Consider the following 13331-nt stretch of genomic DNA (forward strand, 5'->3'; position numbering starts at 1 on the left):
TGTCTCTTTGGGAAATATTTTACTGAGGGTTATTCACGGAGTGACGTCATCCCGGTAAGAAAATTGCCCCTAGCGAGGCGCCGTTAATGGCTAGTAAAAGTACTCTACTGACCAATACATTATAAGTGAAACCTTTGTATCAAAAAGAGAATGGCCCTGAAAAGGGCCGTTTTTTTTCTTCTACTCCACATCTACTGAAGCATCTCGTTCCTCCGACAAATCCATCTATTCAAGGGTATCCGCCCACTCCTTGAATGTCAGTAAATATGAGGCGTTTTTTAAAGTGATTCGGCTTCGTCGATACCTTAATATCGACCCAGCCACCGAAAACATCCTCTCTACATCAGCGCTGGCCACTGGGATGCTTAACATCCTTTTGGCCAACTCCGCCAAAACTGGATATTCTTTGGAGTAGTTGCTCCAAAACTGTAGTACGTCGGTTTCCATCGGTTGAAGCCGCTCCTCCAGATACCTGGCCACTTCATTCTTCAAGGAGCTATTCCTTTCGACAGCAGCTGTTGGTTGTTCCGCAGCACGGTTATTTCTGACGCGGGACCACATCCCACCCCTGGACGCCGGCTGGTCCCCCTCCTCGTCCACAGGAATCACTGGTTCCGGTAATCGGGCGGCAAACTCCGATAGATGCCTGATGGCATCCTCCTCCTTCAGCGAGCGGAAGATTTCTCCTCCCTCCTTTGTCTGCAACCCATTTCCGATTGGAAAAGATGCTGTAAAAATCATCTATTAATTTTGTTCTTATAACTGGGAAGAAAAATTACTTTGAGGTATATTACAAGGAAATAATGATGTTTTCCCTCTGGGGTCTAATATGGCGGCTACCACGTAATCGGGGTCAACAATCTCTTCGAAAAATCTCGACTTCAAGTGAGCTAATAGCTCCTCTTGAAACTCTCCGAAGAACCCCACTCGAGCGGCGGATATCTGGTCATAGGTATCTAGAAGAGTACCTATGACCAGGTGAGAAAGTGGCTCTCGCTTCTGAAACGTGTCCGTAGCCACCTGGATCGGTTTTAAAAACCGCAGCAACTCCTTCATCTGGTGAAGATGATCTTCCTCTGGCATCTGATCCTCGAAGACCCCGGCTTCAAGGAAAGTGGCCTTGAGCGCCGTGATCATCCCTTCCTAGAGAAAGTACAAAAAGGGTAACGGCGAAAATGGGGTGCATTAGTATAATTATCTTTGTCATACTCCGTTTTTAAGATGCCGCTTACCTGCACTAGTCGCTCCATAGCGGCATAGATGGAGTTCCATCTCGTGACGCCGATGGCCTTGAGGTCAAGACCATTCGGCGATTTTGAGCGAAAATATTCGCTCCACTTGGTGGAGCGACGCAGGAACGACACCCAATCGCTGACATTTTGTATCATCCTTTTCACCCGAGGAACTTTCTTCACGGAATTGTTAACCACTAACTGAAGTGAGTGGCAAACGCACCGTTTTCTGTTCCAGGTTCCGTGAAGAGCGGAGTTGTCTAGGATGCAATCGGGTAAGAGGTCGCCTTCACCAGGAGACTGAGGGTCAGAGCTCTGTCCAACCAATAGGAGTTGGCTCCACGTATCCCACCCTACAATCGAAAAAAAATGGTTTAAAAAAGAGTGCCACCGTATCTACCACTTATTTAGTGAAACGAAATATACCGTCATCTAAAACGAAACTCTCGTCATCCGATGAATCAATCGAAGATTCTAGATCGGAATCAGAGGACGCCGACGACGTTGGAGTTGTGCAAAAGCTCTCCTCTTCCGCCTCTCCTATACGGGGCTGTCGCAAAATATCTAACAAGTTCACCGCCTTAGTGATATTTGACGCGTTGTCCGCGCAAATACACGAGATCTGGAAATGCTCAACATTAATTTATAATTCTCGTACAATGAAATATAATTTCTTACGGAAGACTCGGATAGACCGAATTCGGCTAAAATTTCCTGAATTTTAGCCAAAATTGCGGCGCCAGTGTGTGCACCAGAAAAATGGGCAAATGCCAGCAGAAGGTTTCGGAATTTAAAGTTCGAGTCAATAAATTGAGCTCGAACTCCGAGAACCGACTGCTGGCGCCGGCTCGACCAAATGTCCAACGTCAGGTGTAACGTCCCCTGTGCCAAATTGCCAAGAATCCTCTGACATGTAAAACAAATGAGCAATGTTATAAATACAACTGCAAATAAATAACTTAAGGATATTTATTTGTAACATTCCAAAAAATTTCATTACCGTGATTTTCGGCTTTAATTCATTCGTAACGATGTGCGCCAACTCAGAGGTGACGGACCTCCGGCTAAATACGTCCAGGGACGGGTTGGCGAACGCCATTACCTTTCGAAAACCTTTCCCGTCCACCACGCTGAAAGGCAACCCGTCAATGGCTATCATATTGACAAGCCATCGCTTGAAGAGGGCCTGGTTGATTTTCTTGGCGGCCGGGTCCAGTTTGGTCCTCTTAGATGGTGGAGGAATCAAATCGCTCCCCGATCCCAAAACGTCCATCTGGTATTCGCCGTCGTCGTTGGAATCAGGCGTCAAAGAAAGATTATGGACAGCAATCTTATAAGCAAAAATAAATGAAAACACGTTAGAACTGAAAAAAATTTCAAGGCGTAAATATTAAACTTACGGCATGCCGTTCCATAGCGTAAGCGCTACTGACTCCCCCGACGATCAACTGATTACAACCGTCGAACTTGCACCGCCCCACCACAGAAATGGCAGGTGTGCCATCAGCCTCGAGATGGTTTCCGACGTAATCGAAATGCAGATGGATATTTTTTCGTCCATATCTGCTCGTTTCGAATTTCTCAACAATCGAGGGCACCCTGACCGTAGGTCTGGGAGTACCCTTAGGCGGTCGAGTCGGTCGCAGACGACCATTACTGTTGGTAACGGGCGTCGTAACTCCGATACAAACTAAACTACTAGAAGATCTGCAATATACCGATTCAGACGTATAAATAAAGGGCATAATTTGTAATTACAGGAAAATTTCTAAAATTTTAGCATTAGAATTTTCACGCGTTCTTTAAAAATTAAAATAAATTAAATGGAAATAAATATAGAGACTACTTAAGAGATACTTTTTCACCTATTACAGTACAATTTAAGTAATCTAAGTCTAGCCTATTAAAGATAAAGAGAAAATTTCGATATACTTACATAATTATCTCCAAAGCAACAAAAAACCTAGTGAAAACTAAGGAAGCAGCGAAAAAACTTAGTGAAAACTAATGAAGCAGTGACTAGCGCAAAGATAATACTTGAAGATGGTAAGATCGACAAGAAACTGTGCTCCATTTGTGTCTTTTGCCCCTTTTTATACCATCAACCGTGCCCCAACCCCTTTCCTCCCCCATAACTTTTGACGCGTTAATTGTTGCATCCAAAACCCTGCATAGGATTGTCGCCACTCAGTCGCCGGGTTCCAAAATTTTACCTGTCCGCGCGCGGACGTTTGAGCCTTCCACCGTGTATTTGGTCAAGCTAAAATGACAAGAGTGAGGCCTGCGGTCTCCTTCGCGTATTTTTCCAAGACGGATTAAAAACACAATAAGGAGCGGAGGGGAAATTGGTTTTGCGCTTCCAGAAAGATTTTTGAAAGTTGGAAAGTACGATGCTGGCGCCTACATGTCTGAAACACGAAATCTACGGTGTGATACCTCAGAAACTCGGAAAGAACTTTAATTTTAAATATTTTACACTTTTATAACTTAATGAATGAAGTTATTTTTCAGTTCAGGAAATAATATTCCAATACAAATTAAAAAAGTGACGTAAAACGATTTTAATTTACTTTAAATGTGATATAAAATCGAAAGTTTCCGAGGAACGGTATTCCTCCTAACGTCGAATTTTAAATAAATTTATTGTGGATTAAAACCGACCAATTAGACATTGTATTCGAAAGAAACAAAGGATTAAAATGTATAATTTTTATATCAAACTTAGGCTTAGGAGTCAGATTAAGAATCAAACGGTCATAAATGAATTTTAATAAAACTTTATTTACACAGCTTTTTATGGGAAATTAAATAAACAAACGGTAAATACTAGATAATGTCTTTAATGCTTTTGGCGTAATCTATAATATTTAATTGACCATCTAATCAAAAATAGCTTGTGAATTTTATGATTGAAGTGGCTCGAAAAATAGTTAGTGTAGTCTAATAAGATATTATTAAATCGAAATTAGGGACGTCATTTGGGTAGGGCAGGGAGGTGCATTTGTCCCCTCTGATTTTTTTTACCTAAAATTGTTCATGAATAAATTTGCATTGAGCTGCATTAGAATCGTACTGTTTAATTTCATGTATTGGTGCAATAACTATTTCTATTAAATATTCAAATAATAATAAATTTGTCGCATTTTTGCTCTGGAAACTAAAGTTTTTCCACCGCCTGTTCTTTGGTCATTCTCAACCCGCTTTCTGTGCTGCGTTGCACAATAGTCGATATGACCGGAACGCCGAAACGGATTTTCGGCGGCGTTATCCAACTGGCATATTTTCAGAGAGAAGTGTTGCCAGACATATTTTTCTAAAATCTTAATGCTTAAAATAATTTTGAGAATTCCTATAATTAACAAGATATAAGGTCCTAACTAATTCGCCCCTCAAATCAGTTTCAAAACGGTTCCAAAGTGTCTAGTGTGGACGTCGCTTAAATTACTTTTAAAGGTTGAGCCTTCACCTTGTATCTTAGGGTTTAAAAGCAGCTAAATAAGCCTAATATACCTCATAATGTAGATATGGTGTCACGCGCATAAACGTAATTTTAAGATCCGTCAATAACTGTAAATCTCGTTAATTGTCATACTTATTGTTAATATGTTTCTCATTTTTATAGTTAGTGAAAAATATGGTATTACTTCTGATTAGCCTCCCTTAATTTCAATTAACTTGATTACTAAATAAACTAATAGATCAGCAATAAGTATCCCATAATTGAAATAAAATTACCTGTTTTTCTTTCAAAAATATTAGAAGAATTAATTATGGTAAAAATCGATGGTCATTTCATTTACAAAAAAAACAAGGTTGATTTTTGATGGCTATACCAAAACGAGTTATCAAACCCGAAAATATGAAATGTAAGTATGAAACTAAGTAAACGCTTACGTAACTTTAACTATAATTAGTATAAAGTTACATGGTTTTTGCTTTCAGGCGACGAATAGCGTGCACTCAGCCGTCGAGTAGGGCTTTGGAAAATATAATTTCTGATTGGAAGTTAGACTATCTGATCCCCTTAAGCCTACTAATTTGATTGATGACATACTTATGGGTAATTATGTTACATATGATATTATCCATTAGATAAACAGCGATTTAATATGCAAAAAATATTTTATATTTTGTCGGATAATTGTAGTTTATCTTCATAATAAATCCAAACGCCGAGCTCTATGTATATTACAGCGTAGTTTCCGTGTTTCAGCCAGCTTCCGATTCGTATTTCCCAACTTTAAAAATCGTTTCGGAAGCGCGAAAATAATTTCCCCTCCGCTGCTTATTGTGTTTTTAATCCGGCTTCGGAAAATATCCAAAAAGACAGCAAGCCTACTGTAGGCCTGTTTCTCTATCTTGTCATTTTAGCTTGACCAAACATACGGTGGAAGGCGCGCGGAGGTAAATTTTTTTGACCCGGCGACTGAGTGGCGACAATCCGATGCCGGGTTTTGAATGCAAAAATTAACGCGTCCAAAGTTACGGAGGGAGGAAGGGGGTTGCGCTAGTCTCGAGATAGCAAATATCGAGATATTAACAATAATAGAAAAACCCATCCCAAAGCCGAGTTGCCCCTTTCTTATTGGTAATGCGCTTGGAGACGCCAAGTCTGGCTATCACCTGTGGCCGAAACTTTCGCTTTTCTTAAGCCCTATCCACACGGCCCCTGTTCTTAACTTCTTATCCCGTTCTCAACCCGGCCAAATTATGGGGGGGGGGGTAATCAGTGCCAGTAAATCCCCCATAGTATCCCGGTCTGAAAACCCCTCCCGTCTCGACTTGGTAAATCCGGAGAAGTCTTCTTCATTTCTTTTTACGATTTGGTTTCGACTGTTTCGACATGAGCACTCTCCCAGACAGCCAAGAGTTTTTGTTGATGGACGAGCCAATTCCATTTCCAGAATCTCAAGATTGGCCAGGGTATGACCTGGATGACACGCAAAAATTGTGCGACGCAGCGCAGATTGCGGCTGGTCATCCGGTCATTTCGCCCGTCAAGCGCCAACCTCCAGGTACTATTATTAATCTCTTACATTTTTTAATTGTCACACAGGAATGGACAACCGCTGTATCGTGATCGTACCATGTTTTTATTATTATTATTATAGAGCGTAACGATTCTGAATCTGAAACCGACCGTCATGACCGTTTGATGGAAGGGCTTCGTCTTCAATCGGAAAACTGTTCTCTGAAACGTATGGACAACTCATTAATTAGTATTAATATTATAGGTTTAGGTTTATTTATTTCGTAATTTGAAATTGCAGGACGACTCGAAGAGGCAGAACTGTGCTATTCGTCGAAATTTGCCCGCATGGAAAGGGAAATTGGGAGCAAGGACGCCAAATTAATTGAGGCTTCGGTAGAGAAGAGCCAATTGCAAGATAAACTCAAGAGTTATAAGAAGGACCTAAATGAAGCGAACAGAATTTTAAGAAAAGTCTTAACGGGCTGTTCTTGCAGAAATGCACCAAAGACGGAAGGCGTCAATTAATTGGCGTTGATTAATCATCAGATTAATCAAAATATAAAAACGGCCCTTTTCAGGGCCACTCTCCTTTTGAAACGCAATAAGGTTTCACTTATTATGTATTGGTCAAAAGAGTACTTTTATTCTAATAGTTGAAATAAGCTTACATAGCGTAGTTTCACTCTGTCAAACTTATTTGTTACTTCTGGTCATACGTTGAAAGCGATAAACACACATTCGACCAGTGTCGAATACAGCATTAGGGGGTTTTTTTTTCAAAAGTACCCCTTGACCCCCTAAATGTTTTCTCCTATATCGCTGTCCCTCAATAAATAAAACTCAAGGTGGGTCGGGGGCCCTACGAGTGCCGGGTAAAAATATCACTATTTCAAAGTCTGATATTTGTCATATTATGCTAGATATTATGAAACTTCCAAGCCAAAAAAAACTGTATGCAAATTTTGGTCGAAATCGAAAGGGGTCGGGTGTTCTGCTTCAGGCGTTTTGTCATGGAATGACCCACACACAAATCCCTATTGTGTGTAAAAATCGCTTTCGACGAGCGAGATTTCGGCCGTTTCCTCCTTTACCTTTGACCTACTGAAAGTGTATACATATATAGTTTCCTGGCCTATTATATATCATGATGTAGATGAGGTGTCACGCGCAAAAACGTAATTTTAAGATTCGTCAATAACTATGAAAATCAGTTTCGTGGTACATCTCGTTAATTGCCATACTTATAGGTTATTATGTTACTTATGGTTATAGTTAGTGAAAAAAATTATATTATTTTTGAATAGCTTGCCTTAATTTAAATTAACTTGATTACTAAATAAACTAATAGATAAGTTATAAGAATTTTTCATAACTTTCATACTAATCAAAATAAACCCAGAGCCGTCATTGCAGATTTGTTCAGCAGGGGGCAAAACTTGAGTGTCCTGGGCAAAAACGTGTAAAATTTTATATTATTTGATTTTTTAATAGAAATAGTTATTGCACCAATACATGAAAATAAAAAGTACGTTTCTAATGTAGCTAAATGGAAATTTATTCATGAACCTTTTTAGGTCAAGAAATTCGGGGGGGGGGGGCACTCTCATTTTGGTGAAAGATACTTAATAATGTATTGAACTCATTTAATATAAGAAAAAACCTTTTCAGTGGTTTTCGCTTTAAATAATGCTATTTTTAATCGAAACATCGCTTTTTCAGTGGTTTTCGCTTAAATAGTGCTTTTTTATTCAAAACATCCCTTTTTGATAAATTCACTTAGAAAGAGAAACATTTAAACAAGGTTACGTTTAAAACTTGTAAGAAAAATTGAAATAGGCTTACGTTGAAATCTTAGTGCGAGGAACATTTAAATAAGCTTACGTTTAAAACTTGCAAGAGACATTTAAATCAGCTTACGTTTAAAACTTGCAAGAGACATTTAAATCAGCTTACGTTTAAAACTTGTAAGAAACATTTAAATCAGCCTACGTTTAGAACTTAGGACGAGGAACATTTAAATAAGCTTACGTGTAAAACTTGCAAGAGACATTTAAATCAGCTTACATTTAAAACTTAGGACGATAAAAATTGAAATAAACTTCTGAAATATATGGGCGTCAGTACTAAAGATTACGCAAATATCGGGATTGAGAAAAACTCATCCCAAATGCCGAGTTCCCCCTTTCTTATTATTTTGTAACGCGCTGGCGACGGTTCTGATATTTTTTTTAACCCCAAACCAACACCACCCCCCCCCCCCTCTTTCAATACGCTCTTGGCGTTCAATGTCTTGAACGTCATGAAATTGACGCCTTTACTTACTTTTGTCACTTTTACCAGTGTAGTTATGTGCAAATAACATTGATAGATAAAAGTAATAACGGATAATAAGTGTATTACTTGAACGGAAGTAAATAAAATTTACAAATACCCTGGTGGTAGGCCAACCGCAGAACACGTTGGTCTACCACCAGGGTATTTGTGTGTGGGGCAGGATAGTAGATATATTAATTAATGAGAGACCAGTAAAATGCGTCGAAAAATCACAATTTCTAAATTAGCCACTAAAATTTACCGTAGTATTAAAATATCTTGGCCGAAAACATTGAAATATGCTTACTTTCTACACAGGACGAAAACCTTTAAATAGGCTTACTTGCTATACATGGACGAAAACTCTGCAATAAGCTTACATTTAAAAAATCTTACATTAAATAGTTAAGGAAGTTCTCTTACAATAAAAATAAATCAGCTTAAAATAAAACACAAATTTGGCACACCACAATACGAAGCGTAGGTTGTTAAGTATGACTTCATATCTTGAAACTCGAACAATTAATCACACAAAAATAAACTACATTTAAATATTTTCCCAATTATTAATTGTTGGACGTTTATAATAAATATAAATTCTGATTTCGAATCCATTAAAGGGTGAAAAAATATTGAAATTCGAAATTCGCGCCCTTTCGAAGTGCGCCACGGAAATGAAAAGAGCGGAATCGAGAGGGACGAGAGCGTCGCACTTTTAGAAGGGCGACTTGACGAAAGAGGGGAAAATACGCTCTTCGCGAAGAGCCCACAATAGCAAGTGCGAGAGGGGAGCGAAATCACCGCCCTTTTTTTCTGACGCTCTTCCTCCAGAGCGAGAGCGCCGAGAGAGAGAGCGTCGAAAGAGGGGGAAATACGCTCTTTAAGAGGGAGCGCTTCACGTGAGAGCGAGAGCGAAAGAGCGACCGATTTTTCGCTCTTTCGGTTTTCGCACTGTGCGTCGCCCATCTCTGGTGGAACTCCCGCTTTCTTGTGCTACCAACATTCCTCTGCGCATGCCTAAAGAATAAAAGTAACGAATTGTGTGCAAAAAAACTTAATTAGGTACTGATAACTTAATTAGTTAGTGATGTAATGCAAATTTACCTTTCCCCTTCCAAGTTTTGGAATTCTCTGTCAGCCACACAATAGCTGACGATAGTCCTCCTCAAATCCACACTGGAATCCCAGCTGACATACGCAGCCTGGATGGCCGCACGGCAATCCCCGTACGCTACATGCGCACCGGTAAATTTCAACGTCTTGTACACATCGCTGACCGATACGCTGTTCAGATAGCAGAATGCGGCTATATCCAATATCTGTGTTGCACTTTCTACAGTCCTTTTAAAAAATAAGACACGTAACCCTTGCGGCCAGGGAGTCAAACCTAAACTTGGATTATCGCAAAGCCCGACAAGATTTTGGAATCTTACGAATTGGTTAATTTTTTGGGTTGGGTTTTTGGAGATGCCATTTCGATGCTATAATATTTGGTTGTGAGGTTAAGTTCCTTGTGCGAAAGGGAATAGAATCGAGAAAAGAAGGGATTCCCTGGGTGGGGGATAACGTACAAGCCGAGGCGCCACTCGCCAAAATATAGCTAGGCTTAAAAATAAAGAAAGGGGTCTCTTGAAAGATTTTACAAACCAATTACAATAGCCCACAAACATTTCCAAAACACGTGAAATCCACTGGCACCAGTTGGTCTGGCACTACAGAGCAACGAAAGTACAGGAATGAAGAGGGTTTAAATCAAAGACTATATATACGCTTCGCTTACTAGACAGGCGTCTCCATACAAATAACCTGTTAACACTTTCGAGACACGGAAGAAGGCTTCTGACCAGCCGTTAGAGGCGCCACTAATTGCACTGCTGAAGCGCGGGGAAAATTTGGACCAGTGTCTGCTATTTATGTAAGTTGGGCTATTGAATCTAGTAAGCGAAGCGTATATATAGTCTTTGGTTTAAATATAAAACTCAGTCCATCACTGGTGGAATGCGAAGGGATTGGGGGCCTATTGCACAATTTCGGTACACTGTCCGGTTTGGAAACTCTCTCGACCCTCTCGTCCCTCTGGCGTCGTGTAGGCTATACCGTCTTTTGCGTTACGAAATGGGCGGGGTAACTAAACCGTGGGCCCCAATTGCATTGGCGGTGAAGTGCAAGCGTTTTCCACTATAGTGGCGTCGCCTACGTTCTGAATTTGGAGTTTTTAGGAAACATGACATGCAAATAAATAAATAAATAAATATAAAGTCTAACTTTAAAACAGCACCCCCCCCCCTCCACAAGAGATAAGGGAACTAAGAGAGAAGGCGCTTAAAATCAGCATTATAAATTAGATAAATAACCATCTCGGGTATTTTGAATTAGGTGCGATTAGTTGGAAATCAGGCCCTGAACATTGAGTTAAAATTTTAAAGCTGACCGTTCTCGAGTTGAAATCCGGCCGTTACGTGGTTAGATTCAAATAACGCGCCAGCGAATGACGGGGAAAGTCAGCGAAAACGCTTCACTGCAAAGTGTGCACGTATGAAGTTTACAAGTTTGAGCGTCGCAAGGATGCTAGTTCGCGGGTACAAAGTATACTCGTTTTCTTAAAGTATGCTAGCTTGTGAGACGAAACTATGAGATATAGTAGAAAAGTATACTCTAGTGTGAAGTAAGAACTTTGTCCGGTTTGGCGTTAAATAATCCGGCCACCTGAATTAATGGCTTTAAAAGTCGCTTGATGACTTGGGCCTAAGGTGGTGCCTTGGGTATTAGCCTAGCTGATTATTATTATTATTACAGCCTTGGCGAGTAGAGGATAGCGCCGCCGATCGAACGCCGCCGCCGCCGATTGTTTAGATAACGCCGAAACGCCGCCGCCGATAAATTTAATATCGGCGGCGCCGCCGCCGCCGCCGAAACATTTTCATTTCGCCGCCGAATTAATTTCCATTATTAAAGTATAATAATTACGTTTTGAGATCTAAATTCGAACTACATAGATTTTTCTTTTGGTAGTGCTACGATTCCTAGGCTGTTGGGTGCACCGTACTAGCGTTATAAAATTGAAAATAATTAATAATTTCCAAATGATCTGGAACCACTGCACCGCGCGCACCAAGATTTTCTGCAGCAGATAGCTGGGATCGGAGAGAGATAAACGAAAACGGCTTTGGAGTTGCCTCGCCTCGTATTTTGTAATAAGTACAGAAACGGATCAGCTGCATTCACCAATAAGTAGTCTATTATATTTTAAAAATTCCTTTGATACAAAGATAAAATAATTTGTGATAATAGACTTAAATGCGTGGTGAAAAAACCGGTTTTGGGGGGGATGAAATTTCTGCGGTAGAGGGCTGGCTCGTTGGTTGTCTGTACGATAATGGCGGCGCCCAGTAAAAGTTTCTAAAAAGAGTGTATAGGTAATAATACTAGTGAAAAGGTAGTAAATAAGTACAGTATTGTTATTACTAGCGTAAATGTTTTAGTTTAATAGTATCATATGTAACATAGTTACTCATAAGTGTGCCTCTGTTTAACATCTCTGTATTAAAAATTTAAATGAGACCTTGTTTCACAGCCACCAAAGACTATATAAAGCTACGCGTAGCTTTATATAGTCTTTGAAAGCCCCCAAACAAAATACAGCACTAACGTCGCACAAAACTGGTTTTAACTTCCTTCCCCCCCTCCGCCAGAACTAGTTTTGATGACGATAAAACCGTCATCGACTGGGAAGTGACGTCAATGACGTCATATCCTTGCAACAAGGACTCATTATGAAAAAGTTATTTCTGGCACACTTATGATTAAATAAGTTACATATGATAGTATGTAACCAAAGTTACCTCTTCTTCGTTTTGGAAACAAGTGGTTCCTATTTTAATAAAATACATTCTATTAAACATGAATTTTTTAAAATGTGTTTAACAATTTAAGTTCTAGCGGTCTATTTAAAGGCTGGCGCTATTTCGGGGGGGGGCAGTTTTCCCCCTTAGGCGCCGCCGCCGCCGATTTCTTTCAACGCCGCCGATTATTTTCTGCAAATCGGCGCGCCACGCCGCCGCCGAATTAATTATCGTTCCCGCCGCCGCCGTCGAAAATCGGTTCGGCGCTATGCTCTATTGGCGAGAGATCTTAGCGTGATGTTGAGCACATTATCATTAACATCACGCGAAGCGACGCGAAGCGACGCGAAAATCTCGCTCGCGAAGGCTATGCGTGCGTCCACCTAAAGGCGGCTGCACACATGAGGCGCGAAGCGAGCGACGCAACGCGAAATTGGAAAAAAATCCTACTTTCGCACACGCTTCGCATGCGCGCGCACTCAAAATTCGCTTGAGAGCTTTATGTGTGCAGCCGCCTTTGTCTTTGGTAGGACGACATGAAAGTGCGTGATCACAGAAGAGAAGGTCAGAGGTTATATTGAAGCGTCTATTAAATTATTTAATCAGAATTGTTATGGTAGATATATTTCGTATTTTAATTTTGCCTTATTTAAATACAAATTTCGCCTTATTTAAATACAAATTTCGCCTTTTTTAAATCAAAATTTATCCTTTTTTTAAATCCAAAGCCTTTTTAAATAAAAATGTAGCCTGATTTAAGTGAAAATGTAGCCTTATTTAAATGTAAATTTAGCATTATTTAAAAGAAAATTTAGCCTTATTTAAATGAAAATTTAGCCTTATTTAAATGAAAATTTAGCCTTATTTAAATGAAAATTTAGGCTTATTTAAATAAACATTTTGCCTTATTTAAATACAAAATTAGCCTTATTTAAATAAAATATTTGATTAGAGTTCTTATGGTGTATAAAT

At 39.8% G+C, this 13331-nt stretch overlaps 1 protein-coding gene across 1 annotated transcript; it reads right to left on the reverse strand.

Annotated features, from left to right (window-relative positions):
* Positions 1-225: 225 nt before the first annotated feature.
* LOC149946467 (zinc finger BED domain-containing protein 4-like) lies at positions 226-4747 on the reverse strand. The gene is made up of 7 exons (XM_090170772.1): positions 4743-4747; positions 2633-2939; positions 2335-2562; positions 1659-1854; positions 1233-1585; positions 780-1143; positions 226-728 (listed from the first exon to the last, which is right to left on the reverse strand). Exons 1-7 carry the CDS (start codon positions 4745-4747, stop codon positions 226-228), a joined length of 1956 nt encoding a protein of 651 aa, XP_090026898.1.
* Between the last annotated feature and the right edge of the window lie 8584 nt (positions 4748-13331).

Source organism: Leiobunum rupestre, chromosome 4, assembly GCF_980474605.1.
Source record: "Leiobunum rupestre chromosome 4, qqLeiRupe1.1.hap1, whole genome shotgun sequence".
NCBI classification, from domain to species: Eukaryota; Metazoa; Arthropoda; class Arachnida; order Opiliones; family Sclerosomatidae; genus Leiobunum; species Leiobunum rupestre.